The 21,087-nt window shown below is 44.7% G+C and overlaps 1 protein-coding gene across 1 annotated transcript in view; it reads left to right on the top strand.

The window, feature by feature from the left end:
- Window positions 1-21,087, top strand: part of DIS3 (DIS3 exosome endoribonuclease and 3'-5' exoribonuclease) — a 356,327-nt gene that overhangs the window by 60,409 nt on the left and 274,831 nt on the right. Inside the window, exon 6 of the mRNA XM_085622000.1 lies at window positions 9,452-9,616. Coding sequence (XP_085478126.1) covers window positions 9,452-9,616 — 165 coding nt within the window. The remainder of the gene's footprint in view (window positions 1-9,451; window positions 9,617-21,087) is intronic.

Genomic DNA, 21,087 nt, shown 5'->3' with positions numbered 1-21,087 from the left:
TCGGACTTAAACAATTTGTCAACACACCAACCCACAGAGCAGGACACACTCTCGACCCCATCTTCGCGGCAGGAAACAGCATTGTATTGTATTGTATTGTATAAACTCTTCTATAGCGCTATCTGCCACCCTACGGGTATCCTGGCACTGATCCAATTCAGCAATTCAGCATCCAATTCAGCCACACAATGCAGCTGCCATGGACCGACCACCACTGCGTACACTTAGCCATCAACAAACCCAAGGCACCCAAACTAGCCCCACGCCCACCACGAAGGACCTGGAACAAGGTTACAGACGAGCAACTTAACTCCACCCTCACCCGAGACAACCACACCTGGGCACCCGACACAAACGACGGAGCCAGAGAACTCCACACCTGGATCTCCAACTGCGCAGACGAGCTCGCCCGCTACGCAACCCCAACAGATAACACCCCAAGAAAGCCGCCTGGTTCACCACCGCCCTCCAAGAAGCCAGACGCACCTGCAGATGCCCGGAGAAAAACTGGAGAAACATCAAGACAACCGAAAACCACACCACCTACAAGGACGCCATGACGGACTACCACAATCAGATCAGAGCCACCAAGAGGAACTTCATTCACAACAAAATCCTGGCCACTCCTCCAACTCCAAGGAACTTTTCAGTGTTCTTCAAGAATTCACCAACCCACGCAGCGAAGCCACAGACATCACCCCATCCGAAGACCTCTGCAACAAGCTTAGAACCTATTCCCACCTCAAGATCAAAAACCTCTACGACCGCTTCATCCACCAGGCGCCACAGACGGCCCCCCGCCATCCAGAAACACCAGCCAGCCCACCATCTCCCACTGGACACCGATCATGGCTGAAGACATCGCCTCGACCATGAAAAGCATCCACTCGGGGGGGGGGGGGGGCACCTACTCCTGCCTCCCGCTCATCTACCACAGAGCTGCGGCCGCCATCGCACCCGAGCTACAACGCACCATCAACACCACCTTCAAAATAGGCACCTTCCCAGATGACTGGAAGCATGCAGAAGTCCGACCCCTGCTCAAGAAGCCCACAGCTGACCCCACCGACTTCAAAAACTATCAGCCCATCTCGCTCCTCCCCTTCGCAGCCAAAGTTGCAGAGAAAACAGTCAACAGGAAACTGACACGATTCATTGAAGAGAACGCCATCCTGGACCCGAAGCAACCACAGCACAGAGACCGCCCTACTCGCCTCCATAGACTACATCCGCACCCTCATCGACCTATCAGCAGCCTTCGACACCTTCTCCTACCGCACAGTAGTCGCCAGACTTCACGACGCAGGCATACAAAGAATAGCCCAGGACTGGATCCGATCATTCCTCACCGGAAGAAGCCAAAGGATCAATCTGCCACCCTTCCTCTCCAACCCCACGAAAATCACCTGCAGAGTCCCACAGGGTTCATCACTGAGCCTCACCCTCTTCAACATCTACATGGCCCGCCTCGCAGCCATCGTCCGACGGCACGGCCTCAACATCGTATCCTACGCAGACAACACCCAGCTCATCCTCTCCCTCACCAAAGAGTCCACCACTGCCAAACTCAACTTCCAGAAAGGAATGCAAGACGTCGCAGTCTGGATGACCAACAGCTGCCTGAAGCTCAATGCCGAGAAGACAGAAGTCCTCGTCCTCTGTACCACCCCTTCTGCATGGGACAGCACCATGTGGCTGACCGCCTTCGGAATCCCACATACCCCCTCAGACCACACCAAGAACCCCAGCATCGTATTCTACTCATCACTCACCATGAACCGACAGCTCAACGCCGTCACCTCCAGCTGCTTCAACACCCGCCGCATCCTCCGCAAGATCTTCAAGTGGATCCCCCCTGAGACATGGAAGACAGTCACCCACGTACTCATCACCAGCAGACTGGACTATGGAAACACACTCTATGCCAGCATCATCAAGTCCCTACTCCGCAAACTCCAGACAATACAGAACACCGCCGCCAGACTCGTCCTCGGCATCCCCCGACATGAACACATCAGCCAACACCTACGAAGTCTCCACTGGCTCCCTGTGGAGAAAGGAGTAACTTTCAAAATCCTCACTCATGCCTACAAATGCCTACACAACAATGGATCCAAATACCTCAGTGACAGAATCAACTTCCACGTACCCAAAAGAAACCTCCGATTTTCCAACCTCGCACTGGCCGAAACCCTGCGCATCTACAGAGCCTGAGCAGGCGGAAGATCCTTCTCTCACATTGCAGCCAAGACCTGGAACGAGCTACCGGCAGACATCAGACGCACCCCCTCCCTGAACACCTTCAGGAAGACCCTCAAGAACTGTCTTTTGGGCTAAACAGATCTGTGGACCCCCCCCCACCCCCCAGAGCCTTGAGACCTTCACGGGTGAGTAGCGCGTTTACAATTCCCTGATTGATTGATTGATTGACTGTGCCTTCCCCAACCAGATGTCACAGTGGTGACAGATGCATCACTCCTGGGATGGGATGGCCATCTGGGTGAGGCGGAGATCAGAGGCATCTGGTTTCTGGCAGAGTCCGGGCTCCATATAAACCTTCTGGAGCTCTGGGCGATCCACCTGGCACTGAAGGCATTCCTTCACTCTCTAATGGGGAAGATCTTGCAAGTGTTAACGGACAATACCACTGCCATGTGGTACTGCAACAAACAGGGTGGGGTGTGGTCGTGCACCCTATGTCAAGAGGCTCTTCGTCTCTGGACATGGCTGGAACATCAGGGCATGACCCTGGTGGTTCAACACCTGGCAGGTTCTCTGAACGCCAGGGCTGACAAACACAGTCGTCTGTGGTAAATTTAATTACCTAGACTTAATTTATGCGGTAAAATTCAATAAGAATAACTCAGTAAAAATAAGAGGCAGAATCCGTGGTATTTGAGGTTTTAAAATGGGTTTATTCCTTACAAAGGAATTGGTTCGAACCAGGCAATCGTATTCCGTCACCACTAAGGTTCGGGAAGGGATAGAGCAATACTTTATTGACAGGTTATCATATATATAGTAAATGCATTACAGTGAAGACATATGCAGAAGGCGTGACAGCTGAGAAGAGAGATAAGAATACACATACGTAATGAAAAAAGGCGTTACAATAGGCGTGCATGAGGGCATGTACTAGAAACGTCATTATGATGATGACACAAGTGGGTGGATCCATAAGAGAATCCTGCAAAATCAGCAGAAATACATGCCAAATATGCGCGCACAGTAGCATGACGTGTGATTGACGCATATACTGGAGGGTGAAGGGGACTTGACATTTAGCCCTACATGAGGAGACAGAAGTCTGGGATGTCAGAACAACCTAATCCCAAATCGTATCTAATATCTTGTGTTTAAGGAACTGTATTATCTGGAAGGATAGGTCTCTCAGGCAGAGGCTATCCTATACTGACTTCTAGTGCGTGTATAAGCGTCTATGTGTCTACATGAGATGCGAGGGGGCATGGGCCTACCATGGCAACAGAAGCCATGAATTACTTGCACGGAGACGGTAAGGCCGGGCCCTTTGCTCTGTAGCTGGAAGGATGTTTACCTAAACTACTAGCCAGGAATGCATTTCTCGAGGAGCGGAGCAGATAACTTGAAGGCTGAATACAGTTTTGGCAGGCAACAGGCCGGGCCAGGCACCGTTAGCCGCGCAGGAAGTAAGACAAAGGTCATGGATACAGATGCAGGTCCAGGCTGGAGCATTCAGAGGCAGAAGGCAGGAAAAGCTCGATGGCAGAATTCAGGGCCTACCTTGCCAGAGCTGGAAAACGTGAAAAGTATACCATATAAAGACGGTGGCAAGGCATACTTAGGAACGGAATATTCGACCCATTCATGGTGGATCTGAAAGAGGACATGTTGACGTTGGACGCATATGTATTTGCGTCTTCATAGCTTGAAGTGGAGGGAACATACATGTACTTGTAGCTTGCACATGGAGCCGTTGGGGTCTAAGATAGGGGACACAATCGATCATAAAAATTCATATTTCCTCACGTCGGTACCTGGTATATCACAAATGGCATCTTCACTCGGAGGTGGTGCAGTGGGGAGAGCCTTGGTTAGATCTGTTGGCCACCGAAAAGAACGCGCAATGTCAGCAATTCTGCGCATTAGAGTTTCCAGGGCGGCACTCGCTCGGCGATGCTTTTTGTCACGAGTGGAACTGCGGCCCCCTGCACACCTTTCCGCCTATAGCACTTCTGCCCAGAGTCCTGAAGAAGATCATGTGCGACCAGGCCAAAGTTATTTTTGTGGCTCCCGACTGGGCACGAAGAGTGTGGTACCCTGAGCATTACCATCGATCCGCCACTCAGAATGCCTTTCCAGGAGGATTGTCTGTCGCAGCTGCAGGGGAGGGTTCTTCAACTGAACCTGTCAGGCCTCCACCTCTTTGCGTGGAGCTTGAGCGGCAACAGTTGACAGCTTTTGACCTTCCACGGTATACGCCTGTCGATTGAATACATTTGTTGAATGGTGCTCAGCAAAGGCTGTGGATCCCCTTTCTGCCCCTCTTTCCGAGGGTCTTTTATATATTCTTTCTTTGGTCCAGCAGGGCTCTGCCCTGGGCACTCTTAAAGGCTATCTTGTGAACATCTCTGCTTTCCTTCGGCTTCCAGATCTGCCATCTTTGTTCAAGTCCCCTATTGTAAATAAATTCTTTAAGGGCATTACTAATCTTTTCCTCCATCTCCTTTCGTTATGTCCCAGTGGGCCTTGAACCTTGTCTTAACTTACCTTATGTGCGCTCCCTTCGAGCCTCTTCACAATTGTATTCTCAGACTCCTTACTCTGAAGACAGCTTTCCTTGTTGCTATCACCTCTGCTCGCAGGGTGAGTGAGCTTCAAGCCCTTTCTTCCAAGCCCCCTTTCTTCTCTGTGCATCTGAACAAAGTGGTGCTTAGGACGAGACACTTGTTCCTTCCAAAAGTAGTAACACATTTTCACATTGGACAAACTGTTACTTTGCACACCTCACCTCTGCACCCTTCCAAGGAGGAGGAGAGACTTCACCGTCTGGACCCTAAACGTGCTCTATCCTTCTACCTTGACCGCACAAAAGATTTCCGGATGGATGATCAACTCTTCCTTGGCTACGTAGGTGCAAAAAAGGTTGGGTTGTTCAAAAGCGTACCATCTCTAAATGGGTTATCCTTTGTATTAAAATCTGTTACGCTTTGGCAAAAAAGGAACCTCCAGTGGGGCTCCAAGTTAATTCCACCAGAGCTACGGCTGCCACCACGGCTCTTTCACGTGGAGTTCCACTCCTTGACAACTGTCAGGCAACCACGTGGGCATCCTTCCACACATTCACCAACCAATACTGCCTGGACAGCCAAGTCCAGAGAAATTGCTATTTTGCCCATTCCGTCCTCCAGGGCTTTCTGGTGTGAACTTGGTTTGCAAAATCAATCCTTTAGGGTTGGGTTTGCTGGGGTATCTATTCTAAGGTAAGGAATCTATAACTAACTGTCTCTTTCAGATGAACAAGTTACTTACCTTCTGTAACAATGTATCTGTAAGAGACCTAGGTTAATTTTAGATTGCATACCGCCCCACCCAGCCATCCCGCTCTGCGAACTGGCTTCTAGGGACAGGGCGTGGAAAGTCGTGTCAAAACTGACGGCAGGGGCAGTGTCTAAATAGGCACCGCAACATCATCCCGGCGAATACGACGCCGGATGCAGAGTCAACCGATGCCACCTACTGACGAGCAGTGGTACTAAGAAAAAATTCTCCGGATCCAGTCTGACGCCTGGGGGTAATTCTAAGGTAAGGAATCTATAACTAACCTATGTCTCTTACTGAAGGTAAGTAACTGCTTTGGACTTGTGGCACATAACAGGGACCTTGTTTTTAACTTCTGATGGTCTGATAGATTTATTATAACCTTTCTTCTTTTTTGTGTGGGGCTTTCTTTGTTATTCGTTTTTCATGTTGTTGTATATCTAATGAATTATTGCTGATTAAAAGGATATTTTTGCTCTGAGATTTCAAGTTTTTCTTCATACTTGATTGAAAACCTGATGACGAATGGTGTAAGAGATATTAATGATTATTAATGTTGTTTCTATTGTATTTTGATTATTAGTATCTTTGGGACTTAGACAGGTCAGGTTGTGCTTTATCGAGGGCTATTCTACCCCTGAAGGAGTTGGTGCTTGTGTTTGACTGAGTACGACCACAGTTGCCAAATTGGCAGGCATAGATGCAAGGGGTGATTCAGATAAGGAGCCGAGACCTGCCGATTCGGGCCGAGTGACCAGCCGAGGATAGATAAATTAAGGCAAGTCCCAAGAAGAGAATAGCTTTGAGAGTAGCATCCTCGGGGCCCTGGAGGTAGGGCAGGAAAAAGCAAGAAGCACTGGAAGGCACTTGTCCCTAAGGTGACTACAGATTCTCAGAGCCTAATCCAAGCTGGTTTCGTCATAATAAATTAGGCATACCACATAGGTCCTTGCCATACCTAGAAAGAGGTAGGTACCCCGGGTACAGAAAAAGCACTGAGCAACAACTGAGGTGATAAACAATAAAGGAACAAGGCAGGGCTGGGAAATGCACAGCAGCGTAAAGCATGCAAGATTATCAGGGAAGGGCCTGGTGAGAGAAACCTCTGAGACCGATGAGAGAGAGAGAGAGAGAACTAACTTTGACCTGCAATGCAGCCTATCATAGAGGCTCTTAGAACAAAGAAGTTGTCATCCTCAAACTGCGCCGGATCCTATTAGTGGCAAAAGCCCTCGGTTGATGGAGGACCACTTGAGTGGAATAGGAACTATACCCCTCCGTGACAAGAAAGAGACAGTCGAGTCTGGAGTACGGGAGGAGATGAAGCAAGGCTCAAGAGACATCACGACAGACATGAAAGAGAATTTGGCCCCTCAAGAGACAAGTAATAAAGCAATGACTGAATAAGAGCAACTGAGGATCTGGACCCTGCTACTTGATGAAAAACACTTTGTCCTTCAGGAAAAACTGGAGGACCTAGAGAATACGTCCAGTCTAGTAAATATCTGCATAAGAAGCATTACCTAAAAGCAAGAGGGCAAGGCGGTCCCAGCAGTGAAATTTACAGGCACTGCTGGAAGCTTTGGAAACCGTGGTGGGGATAATTGAATACCTGGCAAGCGACCGTAGAGAGCTTTGCTGCCCACAGTGCCTTTGTGCTCTGACCATTCTGGTTGTAGGCAGGAGAGTGCACCTAGTTCTTATTGCCATAGCCTAAAAAATGGAGGACTGAAGGAGAAACCTAAGCGAACTCATGACTCTATGCGCATGCTTCAGGAATGGTGGGACGAATGGAGGATGGGGTGCAAGTGTCTGAGGAATAGTTTGCTTTATCAAAGTTGATGGCTATAAGATGGTAATTTAAAAGTACATGTTGCAATTAAGAAAAAATGTATACAAATCATTGAAATGTAAAATTTAGTACACTTACCACACACATGAAGAACATTAATCGCTCTTCCCTCAGTCACTGAAAACCAGTCTCTAATCTTCTTCTCCATGTGAAGTCAGATTATGCCCAAGCAAACTCTTCCCCCCTGTTCCATTACCAGTTTCCCTTTATGGATGAAATCGGGGAAGGGCACTTGGCACCCAGTGGTATATTGACTGCCACCAAAGTGTACAAACACAGGGTACATCCCATGATGCAGCATAGAGAAGGAGACAGTTGAAGTTGTGGATGATTTTCTCCGAATCTTCGGCAGTGGGAACCCCTGCATATTTGTGTCTTGGCTTCTCAGCCTCACAAAGTAGACCACAAAGCCCTCTATACCGCTATCCTTATCCATTTGCTTCTCCCAACATTTTCTGTATTGGTATGCGTTGTTCCCTTGATCTGATGCCAATTCCACACAGCTGTATCTCTGTATCATTGGCTGGCAACATCCAACGACTAGCAGCTTGTTGGAACACAGCCAAAATCTGACATGCTCTGTTTATTGGAAGTTCAACCTCCTCAAGATTGAGTTTATCCTGATCAGTAGGGTCCCAGCCCACAGGCTTACTGACCTGGCCAAGCATCTATAACTTTGCCCTCAAAGGCAGCACAAAGTCACACAAGTTCCATGTTGATTCCAAATTCTCCTTGAAGAAAGATGTGAAAAAGAAGACAAGCCCACTGTAGCAGACCCTCTTGTAGACAATCAAGGCATACGTTTTTTCTGTTGTTCAATCCATCTTCTACTCCCCCTTATGCCTACACATTCACAGTGAGAACACTTTCTTGACTCTTTTCCTTTATTCCCTCTTCACCTCCTCAAAAAACTAATCACCGACCAAAGAAAGTACCCTAACTTAAAAGAACTGCATTTGCTCTCTTTCCAGATTACAGTGAATGGACGTTCTACCCAATCATGTTCAAGATCCATCAACATCCAGTAGCCAGATTACCTTTCATGCAGTCATTCCCTCTCCAGCCGCCTCTGGTTCACGCAGAGCTCAACTGCTGTGGATGAAAATACATGCTTTGCTTACAGAGTTTGGAATGAGCCCCTTTTGAACCAAAACCTAAGACTCAGGCCAATTCTTCAGCAACTCTGAAGGTAGCTTAAGGTCCACTGCTGCAGACTTCATCCCCATGTACCGAAACTTTATCCCAATCTATATGTTCCATACTTACCACCTAGGTCAGAATATGAACTTGATTTATTGTATTTTGATTTATAGAGCACTGTCACCCAGCAATGGTATCCAGGAGGGAGCAGGAAGAGAGGAATAGGGGAAGGTTCAAGGTTAGAAAAAGTGTGATGTCAAATAGAAGAAGAAACACCTTTGTTTTGAGTGACTTACCACAATCAAGATGGTTCTTCTCAAAACTACTTATCATTTCCCCCAGATATTGATTGTTTGAGGTCCTCTGTTCTCTTCACCGCTGGCCTTATGTATGGAGTCTTTAATCACCTTAACAGTGATTGGAGTTCACAACAAGTTTCTGACTCTGTTTTCCAGCCACACTCACTCTGACACACTAGGAGTGGATCTAAGCAAACGCAGGAAAATGATGAACAGAGCGCTGAAACTTTTCAGACACTCACCAAACCATCATCGTTCTGTAGGTCACTTCGCCACCCCAGTTCAGACCCAGCCATGTGAATATCTAAGCCCACTCTCTGAAATATGAACTTTCTGATAACATTAGCCTTCACACATTGATTTCATAACAAAAGCTTGAAAAACACAATGTAATTGAAAGTGCTTATATTTCCCAACTTCTGCTGCATCCAGCCTGGTAGCGCGGTGCTTTTTAAAAATATTTCCACACTGCATCTAAGGAGTACCTGCTAACCTTTCCTCATTATTGATGTAATGATGCTAGTGTTACAACTTCTTTTCAGTTTTTTTCTTTTTTGGAGTCTTTTCTGGTGTAAAATGTATTCTAAATGTATCCGTTTCATTGTTAGAACTCATGGTGATATTTATTTCTTCAAATAAGGTACTTATACAGGGGCTTCGAAACCTAAATCGAGCAGTGCATGAAGACATTGTAGCCGTGGAGCTTATGCCAAAAGAAAAGTGGGTGGCCCCCTCCTCTGTGGTTCTGCAGGATGAGGCTGAAAATGAAGAAGACATTGAAAACGAAGAGGAGAAAGAAAATATGGTAAACATAGCATCAGTGTTGATATCTGTTTTGTGCATTGATTCCACAGTGTCTCATGAATTAAGTTACAAGTTGCTCCGCTTCAAATGGAACAATGCAAAAACGTTTGCTTAAAAAATTGGTTGGGGAGGCATAAAACGTGCTGTGTTATTATGGTAAAAACTTCAAAGTAACATACATGCAAAACAAGATTCTGAGTCACAAAGTTGGAGATGTCAGTCTTTTACTGAATAGCTTTCTATAAGGTATATTAGAAATTGGAGATTTGTGAGGGTTAGCGTTTGTCTGAAAGACAAGAAATTTAAAGTTATCCCAGTAAAGTTACTTTTTATAAATCATTGCAGGACTATTGCTGTCGTGAAGTTTCAAGGCCTTTTCATTTAATAGATCTTGTGATAATCTTCTTATCTGTCTGATGAGGAAGCGGCTCTTGATGCAAAATATTTCATTGCACTCTATTTTATAATCTGCTTGTTTCCCGCATTAAATGTTTAAAAGAGAGTCTGCTATTTTTTCCAATTTGAGGCCAGCGATTTTAAGTAATGAAGCCTCAACAACACGAGTAGTGGGTTTTCTTTTATTTGTTTGCACTTCTTTTGTTAAAAAATTGACCCTTGACCTTAAGAATATCGTTCTTGTCACCTAACCTTCGTATGTGTTAACAAAGCACCTTGTATTTTTAATATGGTTTAAATTATTTTGAATCGTCGTGTCGAAAAATGAACCAAGAGTCTCTGAGAACATCATGAAAAGGCCAGAAATCGGTGTGAAATTGTGCACTTTAACTGGTATGAAACTCTTGATTCTTTCCAACTCTTAATCTGAAAAGACACTCTTGAGTTGCACTAATGTCAGTCATTGCCAGCAGTAGTAGTTATGATACATGCATCTTTAAGTATAGTATACAGCTTTTGGAGACTTGCTGTTCATTTTCTTACTGCAAAAGTAGCTGGATTTCACCTCCTTTCAAATTAGTCTGTAGGGTGCCCAAAATCAGTAGGAGCACCTAGAGTAATGTGTAGGCACTGGTTTTTGCTGTAAAAGTCTATGGGGGTGGAAAGTATGGATCAACAAAAAAGTAGGTAAATGTTCAGCACATTTTCACTGACCCAGTGGGAAATGCCATACATAATGATATTTGCACAATAAATAACCTTGGATTGATTACCAGTCCTGTATCCAAATACATGTCACAACAACTCGTCTACCATCCACTGTTAAGACACTTACTGCAGGAAAGTGCACCTTTTGTCATGGTCGTCCCAACTTTTTGCCACTGGCACTGATGTTTTTCGACTGATGTGCACTGGGACCCTGCTAACCAGGCCCCAGTGCCAATGCTCTTGCCCTAAAAACAAGGTAAAATGTTCCAATTGAAACACAACTGGCACTCATTTTACCATCCTTGTAAATCTCTCGTAAGTGGCACCACTGGTACCTTGGACATGTGTCCTAAAGTGGGTCTCTTAGGCTTCCAGCATTTATTTTTCCACCCTAAGTTACCCCCCATACAAATTGCATTCAGGTTGCCATTGCAGGCTGCGTGTCATGGTGGAAACCATGAGTGAAAACAAGACATGGCACACTCACTGTGTTCCATGCAAAGTCTCTACATGTAAGATAAGCCACCCCTACAGAAGGGCTTGTAGCCCTAAGTTAGGGTGCATTATATTACATGTGAGGGCATAGCTGTGTGGTAAATAATTTCCTTTACCGGGACTTAATTTGATACAGAAACATAATAAAATAGCTCAGTAAAATGAGAGGCAGAATCCGTGGTATCAGAGGTTCGGAATGGGCTTTATTCCAATGATCGATTATAATCGGTTGCTCCAAGTTCCATCACCACGGAGGTTCAGGAAGTGAAGTACATACATTATTGACAAGAAATGACTTTTATAGTACATACATTACAATGAAGCGAATGCAGTAGGCGTAACAATTGATAAGGAAAATGACGATTCATATGCGTAACCGAAAATGGGTGTAATAAGGAGTAAAAAGGAACATAATTGGTTATGATGTCATATATAGGTGGATCTATAAGATAATACTTGGCATAGATGCGCGCGCAGCAACATGACGTGTAATTGACGTGTAACTAGGGGGTGAAGGGTACTTGACATTTAGCTCTACATGTGGAGACGAAAAGTCTGGGGGGTCAAGTCAACCTAATCCCAAATCATATCTAACATCCTATGTTTAAAGAACTATGTTATCCACAAAAGAAGGACTCTCGGACAGAATCTATTCTATACTGACCGTGCGTGCGTGTACAAGCGTCTAAGTGTCTACACTAGATGCGAGGGCAGGAATCTTCCATAGTAACAGGGCTATGAATTACTTGTATAAAGACAGAGAAGCCGGGCCTTTTGCTCGGTAGCTGGAAGAATGTTTACTTAAACTACTAGACAGGAATGCATCGGCTGAGGGGGGAGCAGATAACTCGAAGGTGAAATACAGTTCTTGGCAGAGAATAGGCTGATGTCAGGCTTCGTGAGCCGCGCAGAGAATGAGACAAAGTTCATGGTCACAGATGCAGGCTCAGACTGGAGTTTTCAGAGGCAGAAGGCAAGAAGAGTTTGACGACAGAATCAGGGCCTACTTGCCTGGACTGTAAAATGGCATAGGTAAACCATATAAAGCCGGTGGCTTTTCATATTTAGGAATGGAATATCCGGCCTATTCATGGCGGATCTGACAGAGGACATGTTGATGGTGGACGCACATGTGTTTGCGTCTTCATAACTGGAACTGGAGGGAACATACATGTACTTGTAACATGCACATGAAACCGTTGGGGTCCAAGATAGGGGACATAACTGACCAGAAAAATCCATATTTCCACATTCCCTCCTTGTCCCCTACTTGCCCGTCAAGAGATATCAATCTTCATCAATCCATTGATCTGTTCATATAGCATCATTTGTTCTTCTTTCTTCTTCCGTGACGAATGAGATCTTGGTGGTGGAATACACGATGTGGCACACAGGCCACAGATCGCTGGTCCACATTGTAGACATAGACAGCAACTGAATAGTAGGAGAAGGCCAATACCTAGGAAGGATAGAACTCTCCATCCCCAGGCTGATATCACACTCCAAACCCAACCGGACCAAGTCCAGGTGCCTGGATTCTGGTGTATCTGGCTTACAATCTTATGAAGGCGAGTTATAGCTTTATATACAGATGGCGAATTTTCTGGTATGAAAATGCAACAGCTTGATCCGATGACCCTACAAGCTCCGCCCCTATCAGCCAGGATGACGTCAAGGACAAGACGATTTTGAAGCACAACAATCCGCATAGCAGACTGCTCTTCTGTTAAATTGCCTAAGGCGGAAATAGTTTCATTCACTACTGCTTCAAGGGTTCTAGTCAATCTACGTATCAGCTTACTATTAGTAACAGTACCTATATAGGGAAAGATGCCTTTATTGAAATCTGTGTATTTTTCCCATGCTGTTTCAGTGTAATCGACAATTGGGAGATCTCTCCGCTCTCTGTTGTGCACTAAATGAATATTTCTATAATAATCAGGAGGAGCTAGGAAAACAGGTGGCAAAAGGAATGCAATGTAGCAGGTACCATCCCAATCTAGAGGTAGACGCATATATGCAGTCTGACCACATATAAAGTAGGAGTGGCGAGAAGCTCTAAATGAAGATTTGCCTTGATCACTGAATTCTACTGTAGTAGTGCATTTACTATGGCCCATATGTATCGAACCAACTTTTCTTACACACAATTCACCTTTCGCTGGGAATACTGACATGGTGGGTAAAACTAGTTCAACTTCGGATACGACATTTAGAATCATGAGATTAGGTGTAAAATTACCTAATCCATATACTTCATTTTCTAGATCAGTTCCTGTTCTTTTGGGGCGACCCTCCTTGTCAGGGTAGCAGACCTTGAGTAAAACTAGGTTCAGGTTTCCCCATACCCAATGATCTTGGTAAACTGCTGTGTCTGAGTCTATGGAATTGATTAAACTAAACCATGCTCCACAGGAGCCATTATGTGTAAACGGATGTGGAAAGAAAGGCAGGACTCCTTCATAATTCTGATAGGGAGGGAGCCGGCCACACACCCAACAATTGGTGGCATTACAATTGGTGGCATTACTAGTCTGATGGGGATGGGAATGATGTAACATACTAATGAAAGTGTTATTGCGCAGCGCAAGTCTCTAAGACAATTCATGCGGCGGTAGGTCACTAAAAGAATGTTCTGCGGTAACATTGTAAATATGTCTAGAAATAGGGTAATATATGTGCAACAATATACTTGCAGTAATTATTAAAAGACTCAAGAAAAACAAAATTAATAATGTCACTATACAGTGGCTACGCAGTGATTTACAATACGCCTGTCGTTTCAACATTTTCCGCGACTGTCCATGATTCAGGTCTAGAGGATACATGTCAGAGACAAATTCAACCGCTTCACCTTGGAGAGGACTTAAACAATCAAATTGTCTGACGTTCTAGGCCTCAATTTTACTTTATAGAGTTCGGTTTTAGTCTTTTCAACCAAAGGAGGTTTTGAATCAGTCTGTGAGGGAGTGCAGGGCACAATGTCTATATCCGAGGATAGTCCATGAAATTTCTTGATATGACTTGAATGAATCCAGCCCTTGCGGCCCTCGATCTTCACGGCTGTCCTTGTAGTGAGCAGAACCAACTTGGGTGTCTTCCACCTGGGCTCCAGCTGAGTCTTTCGGTCGAAATTTCTCACAAATACGAGATCACCCGGAACTACGTCATGGGGTTTCACCTCAGTGTTGTCGGGAAAGGCTGCAGCTACCTGTGAACGACAAGATTGTAGTGCAGACATCAAGGAAGCCAAGTAATCTGTCAGCATATTACAGTCAACATCAGTTATTTTGCGTGGTATAGGCGTCCCCCACATATTTGGTGGTCTGCCGAAGATCACCTCATACGGGGATAGCCCTGTTCGAGAGTGTGCGACCATTCTTGTGAAAAAGAGTGCAACTGGTAGTGCTACTACCCAGTCGACACCTTTCTCCCTGCATATTTTGGACAATCTAATTTTCAGGGTCTGATTATGTCTTTCTACGAGACCTGCTGCCTCAGGGTGTCGGACACAGTGGAATTTCCACTGATAACCTAACAAAAGTGAAACATGTTTCATTAATTCGGATGAGAACGGCTGGCCGTTATCTGAGTGAACAACACGTGGTAAACCGTATCGTGGGAAGAATTCTCGAACCAACTGTTTGGCAGTAGTCGGGGCAGTGTAATCTGAAACCGGGTATGCCTCTGTCCAACGGGACAGAGCGCCGACAACTACGAGAACATATTTGAATCCTCGACATCGTTCCATCTGGATATAGTCCATCTGGAGGGCTTCAAAAGGGTGATCAGGAGGATGAAATCCACCCTGTTCTACGGGAACGCTTTTTCCTGGGTTAAACTGACAACAGATCATACAGGTACGGACCTTTTGTTTGGCTGCTGCTCGTAAATGTTTATTGAACCAAATGTGTTGAATGCTGTCTAGCATAGCTTTTTCTCCTAGATGCGCTGGACTATGTATACTGTTAATTATAACTTGGACCATTGAATCAGGAAGGAACCACACAGACTTTTCCTTCATCATCCATCCTTGGTCCGTTTGGATCCCTCCTAATTCAGTCCATTTCTTTATTTCGTCTGGTGTAGCATGTGTCTGTATGTCAATTACGTCAAGAGTAGGATCTTTAACTGTCATACAATGTGTCGGCATCGGGACTATTGTCTTTGTCATGTCGGGGGTTTGAGTTTGAGCAGTCTGTTTAGCTGTTCTGTCGGCTAGATCATTGCCTTGGGAAATGATATCAGTGACCTTCGTATGAGCCTTACATTTCATAATTGATATTGCAGTGGGTAGATGTATTGCATCTAATAAGGCATGAATGAGGGGTCCGTGCTGAATGTGGGCACCGTGGGAAGTTAAATAACCTCTCTCTCGCCACAGCACGCCGAAGTCATGTACAACTCCGAATGCATAACGTGAATCAGTGTATATGTTGACTTTTTTACTTGTGGCTTGAATACAGGCTTGTGTCAGAGCGATGAGCTCTGCGGCTTGAGCTGACAAAGTATTTATACGATTAGTTTCAATGACTTCAGTATCTGTTGTGACTGCGTAAGCAGCCACTAACTCTCCTGTATTTGTTCTCATACATGAACCATCTACGTACAATGTCAGGTCTGGATCTGACAATGGGACATCGGTTAAGTCTTGTCTAGGTTTCGTCGTTATTGTAATAACTTCAATACAGTCATGGGCTAGTGGGTCTGTTCCGGTTACTGGCAAAAGTGTGGCAGGATTCAATGTGTTACAGCGTCTGATTTCTATATGTGGCTGAAACAATGTAAGTTCGTACCCTGTAAGTCGCGCTATAGTCAAGTGTTGTGTTTGCGTTCTATTTACAAGAACCTCTACTGCATGTGGTACTTGAACTGTCAATGGATGTCCTAACACTATGGCATCGCTTTGTCTGATTGCTAAAGCTGTCGCTGCCACTGATTTTAGGCATGCAGGCAAAGCCTGAGCTACGGGATCTAATGTACTAGAAAAATAAGCACATGGTTTGTGTGCTCCTGCTTGTTCCTGTGTGAGTACTGACAAGGCAGTACCTTCGCGTTCTGTAACAAAGAGTGTAAACTGTTTTCTGTAACATGGTGTTGCTAAAACAGGTGCTTGACATAAAGCTTTCTTTAGGCTTTCAAAAGCTTGTGTATGTTCCTGGGTCCAAGGGAGAACAGTCGATGTGGCTGCCTCCTGTGTTGTCAACTGAATGAGTGGTTTTGCTAGAAATGCGTATTGCGGGATCCACTGTCTACAGTATGAAGTGAGGCCTATGAAAGCCCGCACCTCCTTTTGTGTCTTGGGTATTTGCATGTTAGCTATTAACTGAATGCGGTCGGGTGTAAGCTGCCTTCCCTCCTTGGACAGCGAGTGTCCAAGATAAATAACTCGCTGGACACAGAATTGCAGCTTAGAAGGGGACACCTTGTGCCCCTTTTCGGCTAGAAATTGTAAAACTGTCAGTGATGCTTTTTCACATTCCGGTTCGCTTCTTGCGGTGATCAGCAGATCATCGACGTATTGAAGCAGGGCAGTGTTAACTGGCATGTGGATACTATCGAGTTCTCGTTTCAGTGCTTGGCTATAGATGCTGGGGCTTTCTGTAAATCCTTGAGGTGCGCGTGAGAATTTAAAGCTACGTCCATTTAAACTAAATCCGAACAAATATTGGCTCTCCGGATCTATTGGGACGCTGAAAAAAGCATTCTTGAGATCAATTACAGTAAAGAATGTTGCTTCGGAATCAATGGCTGTCAGTAATGACGAGATATCTGGGACCACAGGGAATTGTGGCACAATGCACTTGTTTAATTCGCGCAGATCAATAACCAATCGATATACTGGCGGGGCCTTTGGATCTGTTCGTTTAAGAATCGGAATTATTGGTGAATTACATATATTGGAGTCGGTTTCTACAACCACTCCTTGGGCAATGAGCTCGTCAATGATTTGTAGTAAAGCCACTACAGCATCTGGTGGTAACTTGTATTGTCGCATTCGTGGTAGCACCACTCCTGCCTTTAATGTGACTCGATATGGTGTAATATTCATGCATCCAACATCAGTAGGGCCTTGTGCCCATAGATGTGTAGGTAAAGTCTGCAGTCGGGGATCCATGTCTCTAGACACATAATGACCTTTAAAATCACGTAAAAACAACCTTACTCCTTCCGGAGAACAACATATTATGGCTCCTAGAGCTTTCAGTGTTTTTATTCCTAACAGATTTTCTGGACATGATTTGGTAAGTAATAAATCTGTAGTTCGGTCAAAGGTCCTATCGTAAGTGGAAGAGGCTGTGATACTTCATTAACAATAGGTTTTCATGAAAAACCAAGGGAAATATTCTGTGAGCCTGAGAGGGGTGCCCCTGGAACTTCACTACGTTTTATGGTTGTTCGACTTGCCCCTGTATCGAGTAAAAATTTTCTGTCTTGGCCTAATAATTCACTATGTACATAAGGTCCTTCTTGATCTACAGGGATCTCGATAAGGGGTAAGTCAACTTCCCTCTCTAGGCTTTTTCATGCGTAACGCTGGTACTCAGGATATTCATACTGTGCGGTCTGATACATTTGTCGTGTTGTTGTCTGTGTGGCAGCAACAGGCAACGGTGGTGCAGCTGGCACAAACTGTATTGGCTGTTGTGCGGCTGGCATGGCCTGGGCATGCTGCAGAGCTCCTTGTTCATTCTGATCTTGTCTAAATGGCCGTGATCTTTCTTGTGTTTTACCTATGCTGATATTATGTTTCAAAACTGGACAATCGTGTACGTAATGACCTGGCTTTTTACAATAATTGCATGTCCCTTTTACAGGTCCTGCTGAATCGGAATGTGTCATACCCTTTTTATGTCCTTCAGCTGGAACTGTCTGGGAAACTAGCATTTTCATTTTCGTGTCTTTCATGCGTCTGTGTTCATGTTCTTGTTCCTCTCTAATTCTATTGTGATGGTACTGTAACATTTGTGATGGAGTGTTACCTTGCCAGGTACTCTCGAATTTTAATACTCTATTCTTTACTTGGGGCAGGGCATTTTCTACTAATTTTGTTACAAACAGATGTGGGTATGATTCGCTACTTGCTTTTAGGCCACTATTTATACCAAAACATTTTTCAAATCGGGCATAGTAATCACTAGTGTCTTCATCTTGCTTCTGTTTACAGGCTGAAATTGTACCCCAATCTTCCTTTTTCGTAGTTAATAAACGTGGCAGTACCTGTACTAGTAAACCTGGTAGTGCTTTAGTTTTATCCCCAAGTCCTGCTCCTGCAGTTCGGGCCTTTTCTTCTGCTTCTAATACTGACCATTCTATCTTTTGGTCTCCTACCTCCCACTCTTTTTCCCTGAGTTTCTCATAAATGCCAGCAGGCATCAATACCTTTAATATTGTCATAATGTCGGGATAGGTATACTCTCCCATGAGTAACATGTCTTTAATTTCTCGGTGAAAACCCGCTGGGTCTTTGTCATGACTGGGTACCACTTTCTTCATTTCTAACAATTCTATTTTTGATATGGGCGTATATACAAATACGCGCTTAAACTCGTTGTCCTCGCCCTTTATTGGGTGCACTTCTCGTAAGGGATTCTGTCTATCCATGTGATACGTGGTTCTTTCCTTGATGGGCAATGAGACACGGTCTGAACATACAAAAAGAATATACTGCTTTCTTGATTCTAGAATTTCTTTAATTAATTTAGTACCTGAACCTCTCCATCTATTCATAAGCAATTCAGTCAATATATCAGGTAAGGGACCAGGGTCCGAATGCTGACTCTGATATAGTATAATGAGTTGTTGAATCATATAAATCCCAGCTAAACGCTGTTCATCTGGGGTGAGATTCAAAAATGCGCGTGCTACTGTATCATCACTATATTTTCCGGGACTGTCAACCCAATGGACAGCTGACCTGGCTAGTTCTTGTTCATCCATAGAATCGAGAAAATGATAACCCCTTCGTTCTCGGAGTAGTTTGTCGGCGGCTTGGAACGAATGCTCGTTAGACCTTATATGGACTATGGGTGTTGGGAAACCCCTGTTATTGTCTGGACATATCGGGCGTATCGGGTCAATAAGACATCTATTACTATTACAAGATCTTCCTCTACCTACATAGGCTATAGTGTCTGACTGTCCTGTGGGCAGTCCTGATCCTTCTTCCTCGTTTTGTTCGCACTCGTCTACCGCTAATCTTTCTTCGTGTAGGCGTTCTATTTCTTTACGGATCTTTCGGCACATGGCTATTATACAATTTTGTTTATCATGTCTACCTTCTGATATATTCTGGCTCCATCTGGTAAGAATTTGCATTGCTTCCGGGTCTACCCCTGGTCGGTCTTCATTTCTGATCACACAATTTATGAGGAAACGTAACAGTTCCCCCTGTATCTCCACTTTCTGGTATTCCATAGCTCTGTTAATACATTCTGGATCTCGCCCTGTTTGGACAAAATGGTATATTTTATCTAGATGCGCAGTCATTCCTGGTAACTTCCCTAAATACACTGCGGTTCGTCTGATACGTAATGATGCTAGGGTCATTTCGTCCTCTTTTCCGGGCACAGGGTCATATCTGCAATCTATAAGAAGTTCCTTAAGCGTACGGGCGTTTATGAGTTTGGGGGTACGTGAATGTGCTGACTCTTGAAAGGTAAGTTTATTTATTCTGGGTGGCGTAGAAAAAATGTTGTTAGCACCTCCCGTAGCCCCATCTGGGGTGTCGGGTGTGAAAGGATTCGTTGAACGTGACACGGCAACTACAGGTGTGGACACAGCTATAGAAGTAGCTGTAGGAACAGATGTAGAAACAGATGTGCTTGCCGGAACTTGTGACTCGATCTGTTGCTGTAGGGATACGGGTACTGGATCTTGGCGTAGGACATCCCTGGTATGCCGTCTATGCGGGGCGGAATTAGCATACTCGGGAGCTGCGTCATCTAAATATGAGGAAAGAAAAACATCTTCTGCGGTTCTAGGATGCCCCTTAGGATGTACCTTTATTGGGAACAATGGGGGTGGCAAGTCTTTCGGTTGTTCTGGAGTAGCCTTAGGTAATCCTTCGGCCAGGAGGGGATACATACCATTCATAAGGGCATTTCTTTGCCTATCTACTTGTTCTGATTTCACTCGGATACCTTCCTCAATTAATGGATTCTCTCGAACTTTATTTGAACTCTCTTTATTCTTTTCTTCCTGTCTACGTGCTTTTTCTGTGCGTCTATGAGATTCTTTACGCCATAACTCAATGGCGTCTTTCTGTGACTGTCTGACTTTCCTTTTCCATAACTCTTCTTCTACTTTCATGATGCACTCTGCATCCCAGGTTCCCGCTGTGGGCCACCTCTGACTTTCTGGTAATTCCTTGGTGTAGTCTACCCATAAATCAAGAAATAATATGGCGTCTAGGCCATGTTTATGATACATGAAGTACCCTGGAGTGTCCCTAGGAGGAATGGGAACGGCTTCTTCGAGTACCCCTTTTCTTGTAGTGATCTGTCTTAATTTCGAAAAGAGCGGCATATTGAGAACTGATCTGATACTTGATTTTGAACACACTTAGTACAAAAGCACAATAATGAACAACCATTCATACCACAATATGCAGGACGTTTAACACATTAAACATTAAACATTTTTTAACCTTTAAAATAACCAACAATGATGATTGTCTGCATAACTAATCACCAAGCATAATTCTTGACAATAACTAGATACTTCGGAATACTTGATATACTGCTAAAACAGTACATATACACTGCTAAAACAGTGCAGACCGGATTTGTGTACCCAAACCCGTCTTGACCGGCACAACCTATGTGCACGTCAGAAATGCCTCCCCAGTAATGGTACTCACCGGGTAGCTTC

Source organism: Triturus cristatus, chromosome 8 (genome assembly GCF_964204655.1).
Source record: "Triturus cristatus chromosome 8, aTriCri1.1, whole genome shotgun sequence".
Taxonomy (NCBI): domain Eukaryota; kingdom Metazoa; phylum Chordata; class Amphibia; order Caudata; family Salamandridae; genus Triturus; species Triturus cristatus.
The sequence above is the reverse complement of the archived record's forward strand: the minus strand, read 5'-3'. Positions and strand labels throughout refer to the sequence as shown.